The 25,804-nt window shown below is 47.3% G+C and overlaps 1 protein-coding gene across 3 annotated transcripts in view; it reads left to right on the top strand.

Annotated features, from left to right (window-relative positions):
* Kcnq1 (potassium voltage-gated channel subfamily Q member 1) overlaps positions 1-25,804 on the top strand; it is a 318,938-nt gene that overhangs the window by 273,544 nt on the left and 19,590 nt on the right. The window contains exon 16 of one of the 3 annotated variants that reach the window (XM_040751016.1): positions 21,293-21,641. The exons of 1 other annotated variant lie outside the window; for it this stretch is intronic. In XM_040751016.1, the coding sequence (XP_040606950.1) occupies positions 21,293-21,481 (189 nt within the window). In that variant the 3' untranslated portion in view covers positions 21,482-21,641. Of the gene's footprint in view, positions 428-21,292; positions 21,642-25,804 lie in introns of those variants that run through there. One more of the 3 variants, XM_040751022.1, reaches the window with a different exon arrangement.

The raw sequence follows: 25,804 nt of genomic DNA, 5'->3' as shown, positions 1-25,804 counted from the left end.
CCCAACCTGGAACCACACCCTGGAAATCACCACCATAACTGTCTGAAAGCCATTCTTCCAAGAGTCTTCCTCGAAGTACCTGGCTGTCTACATGGGTTCCCTCACTAGGGCCAGCCTAAAAATAGTCACACAGAGGTTTGTGGCAGCCATGGACCTTTTTAAACCAATCCATTGGTAATGGCAAAATTATGCTGAGTTCCCTGAAAATAAAAAAGTGGCCACTCTATTTCCTCATTAACATAATTGCAAACAGAACGAATCTTTCTTGATTTCATGTAAACAACAGATTGAAATGGTTTATAATCCTTGCAGGTATCGAATTAAGTTCTTACTTATGGTCTGGAAATTAATTACCCTTGCAGTGAGATAAATGTGAAAACTGTGTATTTTTGACAAGAAAATGAAGCAGCTATTGCGGAAAATGTAACTTAATCGTTGCAGAGAAAATTGTTTGTAAATTGGCCGCGTTGTTTGAACTCTCGCCTCTATGCTGTGGGCAGGGTTGATTTGTGAGAGCCCATTTGCCTAATTTGGGACTGGGGAAAGGGGTCGGAGGGGCCGGAAACAAGGCAGGAAAGAGAAGAGTGGTGAGAGAAGGTGGCAGACTTGAGTACAAGTGACCAGACAGCAGATACCTGACAGATGACATCTAACACCTGCAGGGGAACAGACAGCAGGGTCCAGAATGAGTGACAGCAGAGCAAAGGCCCTGGGACAGGTGGAACAAAAAGAAAGCCAGCTCCTGTGCATCCAAACGAGGGAGAAGAGCTGTGCGGGGGGGGGGGGGGACACGCGTTGACAAGGGCAGTGGTACTCTGTCCTCGGGGCCTAAGCTGGGCCCAGAGTTGTCCCTGTGATCATAATGGCCAGTACTCTCTAGAATGGAATGTCATGTGGTACATTTAGGCATCCAAAGGCATTATGTGGTTTTGGATGTACAAAGGTGGTGTGTATTTACATGTATGAGTGTGTGGCATGTGTGTATGTACAAGGATAATGGTGCAATGTGTTTGCACATGTGAGGGTGGTGGGTGTTTGCATATGTAAGTGTATGCCTGGTATATTTGCATATATGAGGGTGGGTGTTTGTGTGTATAAGAATTGTGTGGAATGCTTGCATGTGTGAAGGTGAGGCATTTGTCCCTAAGACTTGTGGTATGTCTGAGAACCATCTCAGGGTGAGCTTGAGGTGTTCTGGGTACTGAGGTTCTAAGAAAAGCTCTCCCTAGTTTTACCCCTATATCCCTACCTTGAGTCTTCCCAAGATTTGAAATTCAAAGATGGGCAGAAGCCTCATTCATTTATGCTAAGTGGAGAGCAGGACTCAGTTCAGAGACAGCAGCCATGAGGAATGTGTTTCGTGTTTTGTCCTGAACTAAGGATCCTATACCTGGTGATAAATTTTTGTGTCCCTCTGTGTTACGTTTTAGTGGTGAAGTACTGGGGTCCAGATAGGTTAGATAAGCTATCCAAGAGTGGCCTAAGTCTGGGGCCAGCAGAGTCACCCCATCCAGGAATTGGATTCTCAGCATCCCCTTCCAGGTGACACTGCCCTCCTGACCACTTACCTAGGACACTGTTATGTTGCAACTATAAGCTCTCTGCCGGCCCTCCAGTAGCCTTCTGCCTTTGGAATGCCTGTCCACCCACAGCAGGCCCTGGGGGTGCCTTCTCTTTCTTTGAAAAAGAATCTGAAGGTTTTCTGGGGAAGAGAGAGTACCAGGTGAGGCCTCACAGAAGAACAGGATTCCCCGTGTATGACTGACTTTTCACATTGCTGGTATTCACCTCACTGACTCCTTTTTATTCAGTCTGAGATCCCACCCCATGGGATGGTGCCACCCACATTTAGGGTAAATTTTCCTTCCTCACTTAAATCTCTCTGGAGTGTCCTTCTAGGCATGCCTTGAAGTGTGTCTACAAGGTGTTCCAAATCTAGTCAAATCAACAATAAAGATGAACTATCATGTTCAATACCTGAGGACATGGCTTAGCTTTCAACAGGGACCAGTGCCTCCAAAGAAGGATCTGGGGGATCTCCACAAGGCACCCAAGGGAGGCCAGGCCCCACTGTGTCTCAGCCTGTGATATATATGGACTGCCTAGGGATGGGGACCAGTTACAGCCCTTCGTCTCAACTTTTCTGTCATCTCCCAAGCCCCTACCTGCCTGGGAGTCACTTTGCCACTAACTATCCATAATATCACGGACAGTTCAGTATCCTGGGAGCCTCTGTTTCCTCATCTATGAAATGGGTTAGAAGACTTCCAACATCGATATTAGCAGGGCTCCAGTGTTTGTTATGAAGAGGGAGGGACTCTCTACCATCCTACTGTACAGGAAGTTCAACTGAAGACCTTTCTCTTCAGTCTGAGCTTCAAGGACCCTTCTGAACTTCATAGTGTACATTGGGGGATATAGCCAGCAGGAGAATGAGCCTGGCCCTGGCATCAATGCTACCCTTGTCCCTGTCCCTGTCATCAGTCAGAAGGACCTCCAAGAGCCTGTTACTATCAAGATCATCCCAAGGGAGCTAAAATAACAGTTGCTAGGAACCTGAGCCTAAAGTATGACACCCTCAAGTGGAAAAAGTACCTTTAAGGGCTACCTCATGTCTCTGCTAAACCCACAGGGACATGCCACAGCATGAAGCCCCTTGGTTTTGATGCTCTTTCCATGAGTTCTGCTCATTGGGGTTGGTGGCCCTGGCAACTACCTTGACTCTGCAGCATCATCGCAATGCTCCAGATTCCTCAAGACATGGGTAGATCACAAGGTAGTGTGGAGACAATACTTAAAACAAACTCCCTGGTCACCCCTCAGGTTGCTGTTGGGGGCACAGAGAAGAGATGAGTTATGACAGCACCCTCAGACCAGATTCAGGGGGCAGCATTTAGAGGTTGTCGTCATCTGCCCAGACCATGGACTAGACAAATGGAGTAGCCACCACTGCCTTTGAACCATCACCCTAGTATCATACCAGGACAGGAAAGCTGTGTCCACATACATCCCTCAGCATACCATAACATAGCTTTTACAGACCAGACTGATCATCCAAGCATCCTCAGGACAGGTCAAGAAGATAGGCACATTATCCCCTGGGCTCCTCGAGGCTAAGCTCCCAGCCCTAGCCTCTAGACTCACCTAATGGAACCTTAAGCAGAAAGCAAACAGACAGCAAGGTTCCTGATCCAATTGCACCATGAGAACTGGCCAGCTGCCCATCAATGTGGCCTCCTTTAAGACCAGGGACTGGGGAAAGCCACCTGTGAAAAGAAGCTCTGCCAAACAGCTGAGTCCCACCATGGGGCACATCCAACCAATCAGCCTTGGCCAGAATACTGTTCCATGACTATCCCCAGTCGAGAAACAGAGTACTCAAATGAGTAAGGGTTTCCTAAGGGGCTGAGGCAATATGGGCAGGAACAGAATATCCTGGGCAGGGTTTCCCTGGATGAAGACAAGACAGGAACCGGAAGCCTTAAAGATGGGCAAGGGGAGGAAATACGATGATGTCTGTAGTAAAAATAAAATGAGGTTCCCTCTGTGCTATAGTGTCCCGTCAGACACCAGAAAACACATCTATGCTCTAGGGATTGGGAGGTGTTCTTATGAAGCCATAGTGCCCCACCTTGCTCCTACAGGCTCTGGCAAGCTGTAGGGACATGGGACTTAAGAGATGCCTGCCAGGCCTTAGGGACACAGGATTAGGCCTGTGCCCCCCTACCAGCCCCCTTCCTGCTGCCTGCCCTAGCCTGCCTGCCCAAACCTGCCCCCTGAGTGCCCAGAACTACTGCTTGCCCAGACTTGCCCACAAACTCCTGGGGCCCTCTTTTCTCCCAGCATACCCTGTTCCTCTCCCAGCCTCTCTCCTCCCATTCAGTGTCAGAAGCTCCCACCTGCTGCCCCTGAGGATCTCAGGGTCAGCTCTCACATACGTGGGGTATTCAGAGCCCTACTGCAGCTGTTGGCTGTGTCTCCTCAGATCACCTACCCCCATCTGTCTCACTCAACCCTGCTCACAGCCTCAAGGGAAGGACAGGGCTTTGAGGGGTCAAGACCAAGGGGAATGATGAAATGCTCAAGGCAGAGGCAAATGTGTCCTGAATGGAGATACAACCTGGATCCATTCTGCATCCTAAAAAGAAGTGCTATGGCTGTCACTCACTCTCTATGGTGGATGCTGCCCAATAAGTAGATACAAGGGATAAAAATGTTCACGGGGACCAGGGCAACCACCACTCAGCCAAGGCAAGTGCCAGCTTTCTGTTAGCCACACAAATTCTCTGAGCATATTGTCAAGCATGGATCTCCCAGAACCTCACATTCTAGATCACCTGCAACATCATACAAAAAGGAGACTGAGGCACTGTGACCTTGTCACCTGGAGACTCTGTTATATGCTGGAAGTGGGGGTTTCCTTTGGCTTTCTCTCTAAGTAGTCAATGTCGTCGGTACCACACTGGTCTGTGCTGTTGCTTCTCCCATATCAAGTGTGTATGACATGTGGCACCAGGTGTCCCTGGGGACAAATCTCTACTGTGTGACTGTAGCTAGAGTTTCAGTCTCCTCAGACACAAGAGGGAACCAAAAGTGGCATCTACTTCCTGCTGGTGATGGCAGGTGACTGATGCATGATGAGCAGTTCCCACAGACCTTGGGTTCCTAGGGTAGCAGACAGCTGCTGGTACTTTGACACTGAATGGGGCAGTCCCCCTTATTATTATACTCCCTAACTGCTTTCATCTTTCTAGGCTGTTCTGTTGTCTCAGGAGCCAGCCAAGGGGCCATGGGTGGTTATGTGGATGCAGCCATGATATGTGGCTCTGCTCTGACCTGTAGCTTCCCACCTACATTTCACCCAGAGCCATTTCTAGGACTGTCCCCAGTTTGGCAGAGATCAGCAGGCATGCTGGCACCACTTTGGCATGTTTGCCCAGCTATCCTGAGTTGAGATAAGTGCCTACTTTGACAAGCTATTAACAGCAGATGGACATGCCCACTGGTCTCAGAGGGTCAGGCTGAGCCTGATTGATAGCTTGGACTGACAGCTGGAAGCAGAGCTTTGTCTCTAGAAGAGAATGAGTTCACAGATGCTAGGGGCTGTCACAGAGTCCCCTCCAGCCCCAGCCTGACTGGCAGAGCAAAGGAGCCCTCTATGTTGGTCAGACTGCACCAGACAGAAAGTTATGATGGAGAAAGGCCATTTTTAGTATATGGATTCCAAATCTATGTGAGCCTGCAGTCAGAAGGCCCAAGACTAAAGAAGCACATCTCATCCATTCACCTGCTGAAGCAAAGCCAGAAAAAAACATAGTTCATGGACCTGATCCAGTCTAATACCTGTCTTTGTTAGTAAAGTTTTATTAGAACAGAGCCACACCCACTCACAGACATGCAAGACCTAGCAGATGCCATGCTTCAATGAAAGATTTGACAGTCTTCAACTTACAACTTGACTGTCTGAGAGTATGGGCATGACACGTGTCAGTAAGAACTATACTCGTGTGTGTGTGTGTGTGTGTGAATCTGTGCTTGTGTGTACATGTATATATATATGTATGTGCACATATATGTATGTGCATGCATGGTGTGTGCACTTATGCATGTATGTATTTGTGCATGTGTATGTGTGTACGTGTGCATGCATGTGTATATGAGTATATATGTATGTACTGCATGCATATGTATATGTGCTTGTGTATATACATGTGTGTGCATGTGCATACATTTTGAAATTGGATCTTTTCCTGAGCTACGGCTGCAGAGTTCTATCTTTAGGTGCCAAGAAGCTTCAGGAGCAGTTTCCCTTCAGTCCCTACCTTCCAGGATGAACCTCAGACCCTCTACAATATGCTGCAGCTAAGCTATGATGTCATGGATCTGGTGGGCTCTGTGCATTTCCAGCATATAATTGACTTTTCAGGACTGAGCCCTGCCATAGAGTAAGAGCACTGGGATTGCACAGTAATCATGTGGCCTATGACATATCTTCACATTTTTTGCTCTGTTCTGCAAAGGGACAAAAGTCACTGTGATGATGACACTGAGGCAGCAGGGGATATTGAGCCCAGCCTGTTTTCCAGATTGCACAGGCGAAATGTGTCTGAGGTACAGATTATCCTTCCCTTAGCCCTGTGACCCCTTTCTAGGATCCTATCCTCAATCAGAGTTGCTCAAAGAGGAGTTATATGCAAACAAGTTAATGGCAGCCTTATTTATCACAGAGAGGGATTAGAAAGAGACTACAAGTCTTCATTGGCCAATGGTTGGTTATGTTACACATAGTATATGTTACACATAGTATAGTGACCATGGGAAAGACTCAGGTACCTAATCTCAGCAGGGAAAGCAAGCCCCACGTTGGAGCGTGTATACATGCCAGAGCATCTTGTAAATGGTGCAAGCCACTACTTATGTTTCACAAAATCTCCATCATGTTTATAAGCAACAAATGTGGAATAAGGAAGAGAGGAAGGAGCAAAGAAAGGTGGTGTTGGGGGCTTCCTACTGAAGACCACTCTACTTTTCCATTTAGTTGCATTTGAATTCATTATTGAGTTGTTTAGAGCCACCTCAGACAACTGTGAAAAGTGGAACCTCCCTGTCAGCAATGTGGGGAAGGGTGGATGACTCCCAGTAAGAGACCCATGCTAGACAAGTGGCCTGGGACCCTCTTGTCTGTCCTCCACTTTGTACCAAGTGGCTTGATACCAGATGAACTATCCACTCTACCCTTTGGCCATCTATCTCACCATCCAGAGAGACAGATCCTGGCCTACTCTGAGTTCATCCTTCTTGATGCACTCAACTCACGTCCTCCCCTACCTCTCCCTATCTGGTAGCCTCCCGTCCCTCATCAGAGTCCCTTGAGTATGCAGAGGCTCAGATCACCTATTGGGGCTCTCTTCATCAGTACCTGTCTACATCAGAGCTTGTAGCTGATACCCCACTCTCTTGAGCCTTAGAATCCACACCCTCCCAGCATCAGGGTACAGACCACACCTGGGTGCTACCCATGACCCTCAGGCCTCCAGTCTCTGACCAACTTGTCACTGATAGAAGTGCAGGAGGGACAGGGTCTGTGGTAACAAAGCAAGGGAGGTGGCAGAGCCGGGCAGGGTCCCAAGCTGAACACAGCCCTCTCTGCAGGCCCCCAGCTCCTACCCAGCCCCACAGCCCTGCCGTCACCACACAGGGCCAGTGCCGAGACTATCGGCTCCTCCCCAAGGCGCCAGAGTTTCCTTGTCACAAAATGAAGTAAATGGGACAATTAAGGGGGGCCACTTCTAAATTGCTGCTTTAACCCATTTGGAAGTCTGCTAATTATTCTCTTGAGGAAAGAAATGCAGGTTCATTATTTTAATGAGCTTTGGGCAAAATATTTCATCGAGTTTGACAAGCCGCTGCGACTCCTTCAGAAAGGGGCTCGTCTCTGAAAGGCCTCTCACCCTACTTAGAGCTAATTGGCCTGGGGTCTTCCGCCCCGGTGCTGTGTGTATGCTATTTTAATTCATTTATGAAAAGCCCCCGCTTTGATGTCCAGGACCAGATAAGGACGGGAGAGGACGGCCAGCTAACGAATAGGCCTGTGCACCCGGCCAGCCGTGAGGGGCCTCCTCGGCCGTCCTGCTCTGGGCCTGAGGCCAAGGCGATGTCATGAAATAACTGTACAAACAGTCCTGCCTAAAAAATATGCTTTTGTTTCACTAATAAATCTCTCCTTGGAACATTCCCCGCAGGCCCAGGGCTCTCTCAGCCTAGCAGCCAGCCTTCCCGCTCAGTGCGTGTCCCCAGATCCACCCCAGGGACACACACATACATGCGCCTACATACAGACCCTGTGGCAGGTATGACACAGGCCAGGGAGTGCCCTGCCCTTCCCTCCCTCACCCACTGCTAAGCCTCCTACACTGGGCCGTGCCCCAACCCCCTTCCACCTCCAGCTGCCCCTCCTCCCCCTCACTTCCTCCCACTCTCCAGAACCCTCTCTCTCCTCTCTCCATCTATCACACTCTCTCCACAGCCCACCACTCCTGCCCACCCCATTCCTGGCCCCCTGAGACCCTCTTAAGGAACGCACAGCCTGAAGTCAACAAACTGTGGTACCTCCCATCCCTGAAGCTCTCTGCCCACCTTGCTTACTCTTCCTCAGTGTGACCTCCTGTCTTGAGGCCCAAGGGGGGGGATGATGGCACTGCTGTCTGGAGCACAGAAGGAACTCAGCCTGGCCCTGCCCTGGGCCTCTCTGGGGACAACAGGTTTCACTGTGTGGATCAAGTGTGGCATCTCAGTCAGAATGGTGACTGAGGCAAGTTAGCTAATCTGTCACCCTGGAGTCAGCACCCAGGCCCAACTGCACTTTAGAGAGTCAGCGTGTGCTATGGGCAGATCAAGCTTAGGCACTTCTGAGGCCTGGCATCTCTCCAAGGCTCTCCACCCCCTCCTGGCTCCCTGCCCTTCTCTCGGGGGCATACCTTCACAGTGGCCCTCCTACTAGCCACCTCCCACTAGGATTCCCCCCTTCCCCCCTTCTCTCACTGAATGTGAGGCCCCATCTGTCCTCACCCAATGTCCCTGCCTCATTGCAGCCCCTGGCAGTGGCTGGAGCATGGTTGTAGAAGAGAGGGCCAAGTTTGGAGACCCCAAAGCCGCTTGGTGTCTCAATTCCCTCATCTAAAAGATGATAAGAACACTTCCTCCAGGCTCATGCGCTGCATTACCTGGAACCCTCCCTGCTGAGCACCTGGCCCAGTGCCCGGCACGTGGCAAGTGGAAGCACCTGCTTCCGCCTCCTCTCATGGGCACCACTGCGGGCACTGTCAGGAATCGGTTCTCCCCACCCACTGCCAAGCACCACACTGAGGCTAGAGGCTGTCTGCTTGGGTGTCAAGGGAGAATCCCAGGCTGCCCACGGTCCACTACTTCCTTCCCACAGTCCTCCACTGAAGCCCCTGCCATGTCCCAGACAGCAGACAGTGCTGGAGGTGCCACAGGGACAAGACAGGGCTCCTGGCATTATGGAGCAGCCCCTGGTCAAAAATACACCACGTAATTACAGACTGGGAAAATTACCATGTAGAGACAGAGTGGGGCACTGTGCCGGGAGGAGCCAGGGTGGTCAGGGAAGACCTCTGAGGGAGGGGCGTCCAAAAATAGTGTGCCAAGATGCTATTAATAGGCCTCAGTGCAAAGTCAAACAGAGAAGAAAGCAAAAGAGGGACCCAGATCTCCATAGATAACTGTTATTCATATTAAAAATGGAGGTGGATAGATGATTGACAAACAGATACATACATACATACATACACAGATGATAGATAGATAAATGGATACTTAATGATGATGAAAATAGATTATTGATAGATGATAAATAATAAAGAGATTTTGTTCTCTTTCAAATTCTAGCGGTACTGAAAGGTCTACAAAGAGAAGTGAAAACCCTCATGATCCTCTTTTCCTAAAGGTAGTCCTTATTTTCCCAGAAAGGTCCACCTTTAACATGAAAAAAGCAGAATCCAGATAGCTCTCTACCTATGACACAGAAAAGAATACACGGACAGACAGACAGATAGGTGAATGGATGAACAGATGCATGTGTAGAGAGCTAGAGGATTGAAAGATGAATGGGTACGTGAACAGGTGGATGAATGGGCAAATGGATTGTGAGGAGGTACTTGAGTGAGGAGACAGACTGAAGGATGGATGGATGGATGGAAAAATAGGGACAAATGGAATAATGGGTCAATTAATGGATGGATGAGTGAATGAATGGGTATATGGATGATGGATAAGTGGATGGATGGATGGATGGATGGATGGATGGATGGATGGATGGATGGATGGATGAAAGGAGAGGTAGCTAGATGAGTGAGTAGATGGATGGATTGATGAATGAATATGTGTGCATGAGTACACAGATGAATGAAAGAACAGATAGAAGGACAGGACAGGTGGACAGATGTACAGATAGGTACTTAAGTATATGGATAAAGGAACACACACCATCAGAAACTATCATAAGTTTGGTTTCAGAACTTTTGAATTAATTGTTCTTAACAAAGAAAATTAGAAGTGAAGTAGAAGAAATGGCCAAATTCAGATAAATATATCTTCACCCACAGAAAAACTTTGCTCTCAGATTATGAGGGAAAATACTATAAAATGTAGGAAATGGGACTCACTGTGGATTTGCCATCCTAGTCGTCTACAGTAGCCAAAGGCTATCCTTCTGCCCTCTGTGTGTGTGTGTTCTTTGCATTATGGCTATTATGGTGAGATTGGTGGAAGCTGTGACTTTCAAAGTCACCTCTGAGACCCTCCTTCTCATTGTCCATCTGTCTCGGTTCTATGCAAAACTGGAGACAGGCTCGGAATCACCATAATCCACTGGAAGACACATACATATTTGTATGTGTCTGTGGGTATGTGTACATGTGTTTGTGGAGGTCAGATGACAACTGGGTATCATTCTCAGAGAGTCATGTAGCTTAGTTTTTGAGACAGAAGCTCTCATTGGCCTGGGGTACACCAAAAAAGCCAAAAAAAAAAAACACTAGGTTAACAAGCCAGCAAGCCATAGGAATCCACCTGTCTCTTCCTACCCAGTGCTGGAATCACAGGTGCATGCCAACACTATTTTGTTTACATAGGTGCTGGAAATAAAACTAGAGGCCCCATGTTTGCACAGCAAGCACTTTACATACAACTATCTCCCCAGCCTTCACTTTGGTTTTGACTTATCTCCTGATAGGACAGAGTTCTTCCTCAATAACTCCTTCTAGAAGACCCCTTAGTTCTTGCCTGCTTCCCAGTGACCGCTTCCTTCATTCTTTAGGCTTATTATTCCCATTGTCTGGGTGTCCAGGCTTATGTTTCCTTTTCTAAAGCCCCTTTGTCTATATCATCTCAGACTTCTCTTTCAACTTGCTTTAATTAGCATCTACTTTCTCCAGAGGCACCCTGGTAATAACTCCTAGTTGGGATGTACAGCTGCCTTATCTCATACCTACTACTTTCTGAGGTGATTTCAAGTGCTTTTCTAATAATAATTGGAAGGTCTGTGCTCTGTGCTCTGAGTCCTGAAAATATCTTCATTACATTGCCATGCCCTATTGATAGTTTAACTGGGTATAGAATTTCAAGTAGGAAAGGCTTTTCCTTCTCATCTTTGAGTACCTGGCCCCATGGTCTTGTAGCATCCAGTCTTGGCAGTCAGAAGTCTTATTCAGACACTCTTTTACTTGCCCCTCCTTTTCTTTTTCCTGGAAGTTTTTAGTAGCCACTTTTTGTCTTGGGTGTCTAAATTTCCTGACCAAATTACTTTCTGGGTAACTTTAATCACCGGTTACTCTGGACATTTGATGAGTCCTTGAGTTCTGGGGGGAAAATCTTTTATTATTATTTTGTGATCATTTCCTTTACACTATTATTCCTGATTTTTTTTTTCTTGGTTTTTCGAAACAGGGTTTCTCTGTGTTATAGCTCTGGCTGTCCTGGAACTCACTTTGTGGACTAGGCTGACCTCAAACTCACTGAGATCTGCCTGCCTCTGCCTTATGAGTGGTGGGGTTAAAGGCATGTGCCACCACCATCCAGCAGTTAAATATGTTTCTATTGAGACTTGCATGTCCTTCAACATTTCACTCCTATTTTCTGGGATTGTTTATACAGTACTATAAGCACTTTCCCTACAACTGTCTTTCTAGCTCTCACTTTGATTTTGACTTGTCTTCTGTTTTCGAGAGCCCTGACTTTAGCATTCCGTAGCAAGTCTTGCTCTCTCACATTCACCATGGCCTACAGGGCCCATCAGGTCCTATGTCTTTCTGGAGATTCCAAATATGACTTGTATATCAACAGATCTTCTGTGTCTGTCCAGCCCTCCTGTTCTCACCCTCTTCTTAGTATTACCAGGTGTTTTCTTGGGGCCTTTACAGAGGCAGATCCTGCCAATATTTAACATATTGACAGTGATGGGAATGATGGTCATTACACTGAGGGACCCCGACTACATCAGTCAAAAGATTGCCCCATTGGCAGAAAAGTTGGGATACAGGTGAGTTTGTCTTTATAGAGTAAGGCTCTGCCTAGGTTGGATGGAGGGGTAGCTACTGTCAAGATCTCTGCCTAGCTTAGCAGGGATCTTATACAGTGGATACACAGCTTTGGATGTTGCCCTATTTTTAACCAATTGGGGGAGGAATGGTCACAAGTCTATGGTTTTTCTAAGTTGCCATTTGGGGCCCAGTCCTAAGCAATAGTTTTGCAGATCTCCTATAGTTTATAGCTGTCCAGGTGTCTACCACTTGCTGTGGGTAGGCTGGACTCTGTTCAGCAGCTATTGGTGTGGTTCTCTCATTGTCTCGGGCCAATGGGGAAGCAAGAACACATTATCATGTTAACCTCCAGCAACCTTTGCACCTTCTCTCTTCATATATTCCTAGACCAGATTCCCTGGGTAAGTTCATCTGCACTCTGTAGACTTAAGTTGGGGGAATTTTTTGAGTCTCCATTTCCTCATTCTTCAAAAAAAAATGTGGGACAGTTCCTAAATGCTAGCCTTGCAGCACTTCTGAGAACAAGTGGGGAGACAGTGAGGTGCAGGTTTGAAAGCCCTAGATGTTACCACTATAGCCATTTGGATGGCCTTGAAGCAGCTGAGAGTCTAGTAGTGCACAGGCCCAGTCACAGGCAATGAACTACCCCAGCAGCCCCAGGACCTCCACCCTCTGAACCCCATCTTTACACTATCCTGGCGTCACCTTCACTGTATTGCTCTTAGTTGACCCATCATGGCCCCTCTAAGCCACTGCCTCCTTCAGAAAGTATCCTGGTACCCTGCCCCTTGCACCAGACCCCAGACTCTAGAGATAAGATTGTCATGTTCTCACACACATATTCTGTTTCCAGAACTAGAACTCCCTGACCCTAAAATTTGTCTGATGCTAATGCCATATGGTGGCTCACACACTTGAAAAACCACAAAGATCGCCGCTTCAGGTATAGCTAGATCCAGGAGCAAATACCATGACTTGTCTCTGGTCTCAGTGGTCTCTGTGTGGTGGCCAATGGCTCTCAGCCCCAGATTCACAACCTTGAAAGTCACAACTACAACTTCCCTACATTCCTAAAAAAAAAAAAAAAACTACTACCAGATGACACTTGCTTGAGCCACAAGCCCAGTCCCTATTGTGATTGGTGGATGGCCTTGGAGTTGTCTATCCAGCCTGAAGCTAGGGGAATCTAAGGAAAAGGGTCACCCAAAACAAGATAGTGCCCAAACGGTGGGTGCTATCTCCAGAGGACTAAAGGAGTGGTGATGGCAATGGTGGGTGCCACTGGGGAGGCTGACACTCTGTCACCATCCCACACAGAAGCAGTAGTTCTAGGCAGGTACAGCTCCACTTCTATAATAATATGAAGGACAGCTGTCTCCCATGATAGGCATTTGAAGTCCAGGGTGTAGTTTCCTCTCTCCCTCTCTCCCAGTGATAGGGATCTATTCCCAGTCCTGCCCCCACAGTGTGCCCACCTAGGTTGTAGGTGAGGGGAGATATGATTGAAGCACCATTTGCCCTGCTCAGTGGTCCTGTTCTTCCCACCATGGTCTCTGCCAGGGCCAGAAGGGCATTTCCGGCAGTCAGGAACGGCATGTACAGAGAAGCAGAGTTCTTCCCCATCCCAAGGGGCACCCCGGCTTCCACTCTCCCCCCACATTCCTGTCTCCATGCAGCAGCCAGAGGGATGTCTAAAACATAAACCAGATCCACGGCACTCCCGCTCATGGCCTGTCGGCCTCCCTCCTCCCTGGAAGGCGATTCCAGTGCAGCCCCACCCCTGGCCAGACAGTCTCCCCAGCAGCACCTTCCTGAAGCTCCTCTCGCCCCTGGGCCCCTGCAGAAACATCAACCTTGACGTCAAGCTGCAACAGCCTCATAGCCACATGAGAAGCGCTTTGGCTGTCCTTTCACTGCTTTGGGTTCCTGATCACAGCACTAATCATGTGCTGCCACCTAACCTACCATGCCTGTGCCTGGCTAGGGGTTTCTGCTCCCCCACTGGAACAGAAATCATTCCTGTTACAGCCCTGTGCCTGCACCAGAACCTGGCACATAAAACATGCCAGGGAAACTTTTAAACTCTCCTCTCCCCCTATTGCAGCAGATTCACCTGTCTAGAGATGAGGACCAGCCGGCCCTGGGAATGGGCAGTAAGCCACAACACCTACCTCTGAGTCACAGCCCCTGCCTGCAGTTACTTGCAAAGATGTCTGTGTCATGTCCAAAAGGCATGAGGGTAGCAGTGGCCACCTTGACTTCATGCAGCCTAAGCTATTCAGGGAACACTGGATCCCATGTTCATGACATCTCCTTTCCCAGAAAACCTGACCCTCTGTTAAACTAGCTCTCTCAGAAATGCCCCATTCAATCACCCTGACTTACCACTTCCCCCATGCCATGCCTAGTTATCTAGCCCTGAAGATACCCCCAGCCCTGTCTCCATAGTCCCATTTGATCTAATGGAGTGTGTACCCTGTGATAAGGGCAGGAGCTCAAGAGATAAGAGAAGGAATAGAGCAAGGACTGGCATCTTGGTTGGTCTTGATCTATTTTTAGTTGGTGGCAGGTCGTTTGATCTTGTCATTGCTGCAAGATATACAGGAGACAGCTGCAGTGGAAAGAATGGAGAGGAGAATATGAATGATTTGGATTAGTGGATTGACAGATAGGATAGCAAGAGGAAAAGAGGAAGAGAAGGCTGAATAAAGGGGTACAAGGTAGGTGAATGAATGGCCTGATGGATAGAAGATATAGGTAGGTAGATAGGTACATAGATAGACAGACAAAAGAGTATAAGGCAAATAATGGAAAGATGAGTGAGTGGATAGGGGCTAGATAGGTATGTAGATTGATGATGGATGGATGGATGGATGGATGAATGGATGGATGAATGGTGAGGGGTCAATCGATAGATGGGTAAGTATGTAGATGGATAGATGATTGATAGATGTTTGAATGGGTGATGATTTGGCAAATGGATAGGTAGATGTTAATGATGGATGGATGTGTATATAGATGAGTAATAGAAGTATGGGTACATTGAGATATGTGAGTAAATGATGTTGGATGGATGAAAAGGATAAATAGGTAGATGTGTGGGTGGGTGGATGGGTAGATTGATAGATAATACATAAATGGGTGGATGAATATGTGAATGGATGACAAATGGATAGATGAGTAATGAATGTTTGTAAGGCAGGAAAGAAGAAGGAAAAAAGCTACATTGAAGTGCTAGAAGGAGCAAATTTGGATGAGTATAAATAACTTCAAGCAAGCATTCCACTCTTTGGAACATATAGGTCCAAAGCCCTAAGTGCTGGCACCCTTCCTTTGTTCCATCAGCCTCTAACTATCATTCTACTATCCTGCCAAGGCCTAGAACATTAGCCATTTCCCTCTCAAACTCCGTGCTTATGAGAAGGTGCTGATGAAGCCAACATCCTCTCCTTCCCAGTTTTCCTGACCCACTGCTCCTTGGGCCTAGTGTGTAGTTTGGTGAGCAAGCACCCATGCAAAACTGCACCAGGACCTGTTCAGTACCAGCTATCTACAAACCCAGATTTTGCACACCTTAGCCTCAAGGACCTTGGGAAAACAGTTGTCATAACAACCCTTCTCCATGCACCTCTTAGGCATTGTAGAAGAGCCTGTTAGTGCTATCTGTCCCAACTCCTTCCTATCCTGTGTTAGTCAATTTTCTGTTTCTATGACAGAATTCCTGGGGAAAAAGTAACTGAAAAGGAAGAAAGAGTTGCTTTGGCTTGTGGTTTTGGAGGCTTCAGTATACAATGACTTGGTCCTGTGGTTTGTGGGCTGTAATAAGGCAGAGCATCATGGCGGTAGGAGCCTCTGGTAGGGTCAGAGTTGCTCCCCATGTGACATGGAACAGAGAGAAAAGACAAGAAGGGGCTGGGGATGAGCTGTAGCCTCCAAGGGCCCTCTCTCTTCAGCTGGGTCCTCCTTTACCAGTGCCCAGTACCTCCCCACAGTCTACTCAGATTTAGGATCTGTTTATGGGTTTATCCATCTATGAGGCCATCATTTTCCCCAAACTCTACATCTTCAACACATGAGCCTTTAGAGGACATTACAGACCAAACCATACTAAAATTAGTGAGGTACCAAAGCCGGTTATGAACAGACCACAACCTGACCCTGGATGGCCAGCTGTCTCCAGGGCCCTGGTCACAATGATATTCAAGAGGTAAAAATCCAGTGAGCATGCTCCCTAAGGGCCCACTTGGAACAGCTAGACCCATAGGTTCATGGAGAGGCTGCCTCTGGATTTGAGTAAAGCAGACTGAGGTCCTATGGGTGGTTCTGAATTCTCCAGAAGCCTTGTTTTCTGTAGACCACACCCCCAGTTCTACCTCAAGCTCCCACCCTGCTTCTCTAGTGGTATGAACAAGGTTGCCAACACACAAATGATGGATTCCTGGAACTCTATGTTAGAGTCACAGGAGGCACCATGGTGACCCAGTTAACAGCTGGCAAACAGAAAGCCCAAAGGCCTCAATACTGATCATAACTGAGAAGTACTGATGGAGCTGTACAGCCCCCTCCTTTCACACACCCAAAGTCCCTGACTTCAAGCCCCTATCCCACCACAGGCAAGTGATACAAGGGTCCCCAGGCTATGTCCAACAGCTGTCTGAGTCACCACACACAAGCTAGGGTGAAGGGAATAGGCAACCTGGGGAGCAGGTGAACTAGATGCATTCCCTAGTAGGTATGTTCTAGGCATTGGGGAATCCCTAACATAGCCCTGGGCAATAAGACCATGAGATAGACATGAACAGCTGGTGCTGGAATTTGCAGAAAGTTGAGCTACCAAAGCAAAGAATAAGAACCAGGAATCGGTAGCCCTTCATTAGCCTGCATTGGGGTTACGGTGTTCAAAACCACAGCATAGAAAACTCTCAGGAGAAAACCCTTATGCCAAAGAGTCATAGTGGGAATCAGGGTAGGCAGTCTGAAGATGAAGGTGGAAAGGGATATCCCAAAGGCAGAGGTTAAATAGTTGAAGAAGACTGAGTGCTGGAGACAGTGAGGCAGGGTCTCCTTTCCATGTTTGGGGATATCTGCACAGTTTCTGACAAAATGAAAGCTGCATTCACCCGAACACCCAACCCTCTGTGTATCTGCCCCTGAGTGGGAATCAGCTTTGTGAATCCTCATAATGGTCAAAAACTGACCACAGACTGTTATGGTAAGGGGACAGGAGGCCCCATCATGGCAGAATGCTGACAGTAGCAAACAGGGACACTGGAGTCAAATCCTTGACTTGAGGAGTGGCTACGATGGCTAAGAAGCAAGACAAGCAAGTGGTCTATTATCTATTTCTAGAACATTCCAGCATGTTTCCTTCTCATTCCTGTCACCCTGCCTTGACTCTCCCTGAGGACTGCTTCTACTGACACTCCTTTCTGCTTGCGACCCCAGAAGCTGCCTGTGCATAAGACTTCCCTTTTAGGGATCCTGCATCTCTGTCATATGTGATGTGGTACATGGTTACTGCTCATCTTCCCCCTCCCCAAGGGTCACCTGAGGAGGTCAGTGCTTTACGGGAGGCTATGTACTGTCCTCAACACTTCAGCCTGGTAGTGTTTGCTTGTTTCCATGAATAAACAGATCCATGTCTGCCTACCACAGCTAGACCCTGGGAAGTGGCAGTTTCCTGTCCCCTAGAAGTCCCTTCTAATACTGGATTCCTATCCCCAGAAGACACTGATACCTAAGGTTGACACTAGCCTTAGGGCAACAATGCGTGGTGGCACCCAGAATACTCGAATCAGCCCCTCGCCCATCCTGGTCTGACCTAATTCATAGCTGAGGCCCATGACTGCAGTCCTGCTTAGGCTCCTGCATACACCCTTCCACGGGTTAAGGCAGGAGCTCTCGGCACCGCACGTTTGCTTCTGAGATGAACGGCCTCAGCAGTGGCCCAGGCGCCAGCATTTTTGTGGTCACAGTCAGATGTTTTTAACCACGTTGGATGGAACCCATGACGGGTCTTTCCGTGGTTTTAGCCAGATTCTGAACACTACCTTAAAGCCCTGTCACACCCCAGGATGAGGGCTGTGATAGTACCCAGCTCCCCACAGCTTTACACAGATGTAGTTGTCCCCAGGTACCCAGGAAGAAGCTGATCCCAGTGGTGGTGGGCAGGAAGGCTGGGCCAGGCCTCTGCATCTGTGTTGATTCATGAAAAAGCAGGCCCTAGTCTTGGTGACTGGCACCTGGGATGCTGCCTTTGGAAGAGTCTGACGTGGTCCTCGGCCAGGAAGTCTCTGCGGATGGCTGGGGCTCGCGGTATCTTGAGTACTAACAGGGCCGTCCCCACTCTGCAAAGGCTTAGAGCTACTCTGAGCCAAGAGAACTGTGGTTATAGACCCAACCAGGGCCCCTTCCCTTGCTGGGCTCCTCCTGGGGTTCAGCCCTTCCTCCCTGGCAGGGGCCAACCACTAGACTTAAAGAAATACCCAATCCTGAAGACACAAGTAACATCCCAAGCAGCGGTGCTGGACTCGGAGACTAACATGTTTTCAGAAACCTCTATAAGTAAAGGAGATGGCACAGTCAGTAAATGCTTCCCATAGATCTTAGTTCAGTCCCCAGAATTTAAAAACAAAACAAAAAAGCCAGGAATGGGGGTGGCACAAATCTGTAATCTAAGCATTGGGAGGCAAAAGCAAGCAGCTCCTGGAGCTTGCTGAGGAGCCAGCCTAGACTAACCAGTGAGTTCCAGGCCAGTGAGAGACACGGTTTCAACAAACAAGGTGGGTGGTGCCTGAGGAGAGACACTCGAAAGTGACCTTTGGTCTCTACACACTGCACACACATCTGTAGGCACACACACTCCTCCCCAAAACTCTCCCTTCCCACTGGGCACTCACCAGCTTTGTAGAAATGGTGTCCATTTACATTTTAAAGACCTTGAAAAAGGGCCCCGAAGAACCTCAGCAGTTTCTAAATGCCTTCCATCCCCCAGAACTTTCTTTCAGAGCATGCACTGATATCCAAATCCCACCTTCCCTACAGAAAGTAGCAAGACTGTCTAAAACGACATCAAAGGACACACACATCACACCACTAAATGCCTGCATTTCTAGGTTAGTGTGCACTGAAATGCTTGCCTCCCTTGCCACCCTCGGGTTTGCCTGTTTCCCTTCAGGCCAGATAGTGATGCATGTGGAAGTCAGAGCAGTGCCCTGGGGCCTCGGGTCATCACAGCACCAAAGCACATACTCAGAGTCAGACTGTACCTTGTGGTCCTGCAGACACCCTCCCAGTTTGTCCAGTGCAGAGTGCCCAGCAGCCCTCAGAAAAAGACAAATAAATAGGCCTTTCAGACTAAAGAACAGAAGCAGGATATTTTGACATATGTCACCATGTGCCTGTGCCACTTGGCTTGGCTACCCCAGCAAGGAGCCGAGAGAGTACCCCCTTTGTCCCTTCTTCACAAATGCTGTGTATCCACTAAACACATGTGCACACAGCTCAGAGGCTGGTCCCTTAGGAATGCAGTCCACCCCACTAAGGGGACTGCAGTTGTCCCCTCAGCAGTTCAGCTGCTAAGCCCCAAACCCTCCCACCTGTCAGGTCCTTAGCACCAGCTGCCCAGAGCTCCTGTACCCAGGCACAGCCGGATGACCACCCCTCAGAGCTGGCCAGGCCTGCTGTCAGCTGCCAATAAAGTCCTCTATCTTTCCCAACAGGTGTCCCCACAACTGCAGGGGGACTGCTTAGTTAGCTAGGCAGCCATTCCACTGCCCCGGGCCTGCAGAATGATGTCAGAGGGGTAGGCCACTTGCCATTTTGGAAGAAGGTAACATGAAGGATCCAGCCTACTCCACAGAAGTTATTGGCACTAGAGGAACCCCACACCAGTCATATTCAGCTCAGACGGAGTTGGGCCAGATCTTCCTGTCCCTTTCAAAGACCAAAGAGTAGCCAGAGGAGTTTGGCCCTCTTTATCTGGCACACATCCAGCCTTTGACCTCTGTCCATCCAACATTGTTCAAGCACCTTCATCTCCTAGGCTCCCCCACTGTTGAGCTGTTGTTGGAATTGTTGAAGAGGACTGACTAATGAAGGGGGGCAGAGAAGGTTATCTCAAGGTGATAAGCAGTACCAACCCTGTGGCTGGTCACATGCTAGGCTACAGACAGGAAGACACACAGAATAAAGGAGATACAAGCCCCACTGTCCCATTCCTAAGCAGGCTGTTGTCTCTAAATGGGAGTAGAGGTTCCTATGAATCACACTAGAAACAGGAGCCTGGAGCTTTCCTGACCTAGAACCTTTTGTGCACTCCTGAGAGAAACCCTACCTGATCTTGACTACGTCTGTTGCACATCACTTACTGATAGGAATTTGTTCTGCAGAATGTATCGTTGCGAAATTCCATCATTGTATGTACTTCATAGTGTGTTTCCACTCAACCCAAGACAGCTACAGTGATACCAGGTAATAGAAGCATACTTGGGTGGCATATGACCATAGACTGTTAAGGGCCATCTTCCCATGCCTTTAAGAGTTTATCTTCAGACACTATTTGGATCTAGAATTTTCTTGTGTTTCTGTGCCCAGATCTTGCCTCTGGTTTTGAGTTGAATGTTTTCTCCCTTAGCCTGGGCCCTGAAGCACATTGTATGGATGTAATATGCTTTTTAAAAGATAACATGAAAATCATGCTAAAATCTGGTCCAAGGACATTCTGGGTGAGTAGATGGTGGTTTCTCCAGCAGCCTCTTGTGTATTAGAGCTTTCTACTTCATAAACTATGTTTACCAATCTTTTCACCCCAAAATTTATCTATCATTTTGAGTTTTCAGTTTTACCAATAATTAAAACTTCTATTAGCACTAGGTTTGGTAGTGCATCCCTGTGATCACAGCACTAAGGAGCTGAGGTAGGGGGATCAGGAACTTAGACCTGGCTGGGCTGTAGAACAGGACCTTGTCTCAAAAACAGTGTTTCATAACCAGCTGCAACTAGAAACTTCCCTTGGTGTCAGTATTTGTTATTTATTCCCTTTGAGTTTCTAATTCATCATTATCTTACTTGCTTAGAGTTTATTTCACTGGTCATTCAAACAACTAACATTTGTTTTCCCCCATTAATTCTTTCTTCAGAATTTTTTTCTATTTTGCTAATATTCTCCTGCATCTTGATCAATTATTCCATGTTATTTCTCTATATTTATTTTTATATCTGTTCTTTTTTAGATTCCTGGGTTAAAACATCAGAATATGCATTTTCAGTCCCTCTGGATCTCTAACGTGGCTTCGAGCATCCCTCTGAATGTCCCTTTGGCTGCATCACACACTTTCACTATGTCACGCTGTCATCATGAGCCCATCCTCAAGCTGATGTACCTCCTATTACATTTCCTTTTGAAGTATAGAATAATTTAGGGGGCTATTTTTGGATCTCTGGTGTGTCTGCTGGTGGCTACTTTCCAATTTTATATCACCGCGCAGATTTTTTTCGAAGTTTATGGAATTTTCCTTGGAGGCCCAGGACTGCTTCTGTGACCTTCTCGTGTATACAGGAGGCAGTGGCCTCTGTCAGGAGTTCAACTTGTCATGAGTCACAGCCTGACTTCCTTTCTGCGTGCTTATTTACTTGTTTGTCTTCCCCCTGTAGTGGCGGTTTCTCAGGTATGGGTGTGAAAGTTCTCAGGGGTATGGTGGATTCCTTGATTTATTGCTTTCTTTGATTTTTCCTCTTCTCCTTCAAGTCCCAAATACCATGTCCTTTCCCTGTTCTGTTTCTGGAAGTTTCCCCTACCTCACCCCGCCATGAAATCTGCATACTCAGTCTTCCCACTCCCTTGAACTTCCCATCCTTGTCTGGGACTTCTTTGTTCCCTGTCCGTCACTACGAACATGTTTTCAGCCATTCTGTACCTGAGTATCTTTGGACCTCTTTCAACCATCATAAGGGTAGGAGCTTCTTAGACTCTGGGCTCCTGCATATGCCTGGCTTTCACATCTCTCTAAGGATATTAGAAACTATTCTAAGGCCCTTTCCTGCTGACTCCATCTATCTGAGCTCTCTTCCTGGGTGAGGCTCTTGGCCCTCTAGGCGGCACAGACATTGTGACCCCCTCCTAACCGGGCTCATGACTGAGCTCTTTCCTTCAGTACCGTGATGGCTATAAGGTAGGCACTCTATGCAAATCCTACATCCTCATTCATCTGTCGTAGGTGCAGATGGACAGCAGGTGCAAAGGCCCTGTGTAGGGCATGAGCACAGGCAAAAAGAAGAGGAAAGACTACTGAAGCTTAAATGTCCATGGCTTTCATTACAAGGGTCTCTACAAGAGGAAGCAGTGGGTACAAATCAGAGCAGAGCCCAGAGGAGGAGGAAACACAGGCTACTAGCTTATAAAACAGAGAAAGAGCCATGAGGGAAGGAGGCAGGCCATTCTGGATGCTGAAAAGGCCAGACTACACTTGCCCCAGAATTCTCAGGGAGTAACCAGCCCTGCAAATAGCAAACTTTAGACTTCTTAGACAGGAATATCAAGATATATGCCCCTAAGACTATAGTGGCTTGCTAAGAAAACACAGGAGTAGGACAATGACAGGATCCCAGGCCACAGCAGAGGACAAGTGAATGCATAGGCACCAAGCAGCTACCAATCACCATGGCAAGAATCATATTTTACTTAACTATGCTAAGTGCTATAAAGAGATCTACAGGGTGCTAGGTTGGCTGTGAAACTATCTAGGAAGATAGCAGAGGAGCCTAAGGAACCTCCATGAGCGATATACCAAAGGATGCAGGCAAATGGGTAAGTCACATGCACAGATGAAACAAGCCCTCTAGACAGGGTGTGCAGCATACGTAAGGGCCTGGCACAGGAAGGAAGGGGCCTAGCTTGATCTGAGAGGAAATAGAAGGCTGAATGGGATTAGGAAACGCAGAGTACTAGGTAGGAGCTAACCTCAGCACAGGGAGGCCAGAAGGCAGGAACATATATTTTAGGGGTGCATATATAAGATCCTTCTGAAATTTAAGGTCATGCAATCATTAAACTATAACAGATGCTACAAAAAAAGGAAAAAGACATAGAAATCCCAAAGGAGCTTTTGGAAATGTGCCATAGACTATTGATTTCAAATACTCAGAAAAGGGTTGAAGTAAATCTCCTAGAAATGGGATGAAAACTGAGAGATTAAGATAATTAATTAGCCAAGAAGCATAGACACTCAATAAACTAATATGTTTTTAAAAGAAAAGAAAAATTAAGCAAAATCCAAAGGCAACTTTTAACCCCAGAGAAAGCAAAAAGGTATAATAAAGGAAAACCTTTGAACAAGGAAGCCTCAGAAGATGGGTCAGCCGGTGAGGCTTTTGCCACATGAGCCTAAGGGCGAGTCCAATTCCCAGAACCCATGTTAAAAATTAAAAAAAAATAAAAATCCAGGCATGATGGCATATACTTATAATCCCATCACTGGGGAGGTAGAGACAGAGGATCCTTTGGGCTCAATGACCATTCAGCCTATACTAATCAGTGAACTTCGGGTCCATTGAGAGATCCTGTTACAAAAACAAAGTGGATGGCACCTAAGGGATGATACCTGAGCTTGACCTCTGGACGCTTAAGTATGCACATACACACATGCATGTGTGCACAAAGTATTGGATCCAAAAAGATCCAATACTTGATAGCTAGAAGTTCCAGGGAAAGCAAGGGAGGTAGCCTAAAGAGGTGAATCAGTAGTTAAGCACACTTGTTGCTCTTGCAGATGACCCAGGTTCAGTTCTCAGTACCCATGTAGAGATCACAGATGCCTAGAACTCTAGTTCTGAGGATCCAATGACCCCTTTCTAGGGCACTTGTATGCACGCAATGCTCATACATAGACTCAAACACATACACATATATGAAAAGGAAACAGAAGGGACATCCCAAAAGCCCCAACCAGGAAAACCAGATGAAGAAAAGGCGATACTGTAGAATCATCTCAGAGATGGCAAGTGAGATACCAAGCCATGGACCTCTCAATAGAAGATGCTTACAAACTTCTGAAGAGAAAATTCTATACCCAGTCAAAGTATCTGTGAAGAGCAGGAAGATACTTGAGAATTTGTAGGTTTTGCTTTTTATGCCTTTTCTTAGAAGTCTGTGGGGAATTCTCTCTATCCAATGTAGATCCTCTGGAGAGCAAAGTCAAGCAAGGCCACAGCCCACACCTGAGGCAGAGGGGGCTACTCAAAAGAACAATGAGAGAGCAGCTTGTCATTGAGAGATGTATGCAGCAAGCATCCATTAGATAGTATGTGCAGTTGCACACATGTACACACCTGACACACAGAGATATGCCTGCATACACAATTATACACTTACATAATCGAATGCATACCCACACAAATGTACTCCTTTACACAAACAGGCTCCTTCACATGTACATAAGATTCTCTCCCAGCAAAATTCACTCCCCACTATACACATGCATAGAAAAATAAGTAAGTAAGGGCTTAGCAAGACAGCTCCATGGTTAAGAGCCATCTGTACTACTTGGACAAAAGACCAGAGTTCAATTCCCAGCACTTATGCCAGATGATTCACAATGCCTTTGGCCTCTGCATGCACCTGCACTCACATGCATATACCCACACAGAGATACACAGACACATAATTTAAAAGAATAATAAAAATATTTTAAAGATAAGCAAACATTTAAAAGAAACTAAGCCAAACCCAAAGGCAACCCTTAACTACAGAGAAAACAGAAAGTTGTTATCACAGAAGACCCTTTGAACATATTATTTACGCAGCAATCATTTAAAGCTACTGTTTCTTTAAAAAGCAAATGGTAAATACTTATCTAGCCTAGAAGGAATGCTGGGGAAGAGGTTGTAGGACAAAATCTTGATGGCTCATCTTCCATGTTAGTAACTAGTTAATGCCTAACACTGCAAAAGCAAGAAACAAAAATTTAAGAAATATGGCAGAGCTGGGTCATCTTAGTGCATGTTTAGTCCAGCACTTGGGAGGTAGAGACAGGTGGATCCATGTGAGTTCACGGTCATCCTGGTCTATAGAGTGAGTTCCAGGACAGCCGGGCTGTTACACAGAGAAACCCTCTCTTAGGGGAAGAAGAAAAAGAAAAAAAATGACAGGAAAAAAATAAGAAATAGAAGGTCAGTGGGCGAAGGTAAGAGGATCTTAAGAGACTCCATGTTCCCCTTGGCCACATGACTGTGATTTGGTCTCAGGTTATCTCTGGGCTGGAGCAGAGTGGATGAAGTAGTCACATGGTTATGTGTCTACTCAGCTGTGGACTGAGAAGTTAGACTGTGAGGCTCAGAGAAGTTACAAGTAGATGCTAGAGGGCTGTCAGCATAAAGGGGACCCCAAAAAGGGTATGCTCGAGGTCACCTGCAAGAGACTACAGAGAAGAGAGGTACAGGAGGCCAGAAGGTAAGCAGAAGAAATCCAGGAGCCCTTGCATCCAGAAGTCCCAGGAAGGCTTCAGACAGAGACAGAAAAGCAAGTGCTGAGTGCCACTGGGCTCCCTCTTGATGCCACCTTCATTCTGCCCACATGTGACATGTCATGAGCCAGGCTGCCTATCCTCTGGGCCTTCTCAGCTGAGTGAAGAAGAGAGTGGACAAGGCCTGAAGGACTGGACAGGTAGCCTGAGGTCAGCAGGTCAGCTCTGCCCCCAGAGGCCGCTCTGCAAGAAAGGCAGCCGTGTGCTCTATCCACATGCTCACAG

The sequence above is a fragment of the Mesocricetus auratus genome, unplaced genomic scaffold (genome assembly GCF_017639785.1).
Source record: "Mesocricetus auratus isolate SY011 unplaced genomic scaffold, BCM_Maur_2.0 Super-Scaffold_4256, whole genome shotgun sequence".
Lineage (NCBI taxonomy): Eukaryota > Metazoa > Chordata > Mammalia > Rodentia > Cricetidae > Mesocricetus > Mesocricetus auratus.
This window is presented reverse-complemented; position numbering and strand designations above follow the sequence as displayed.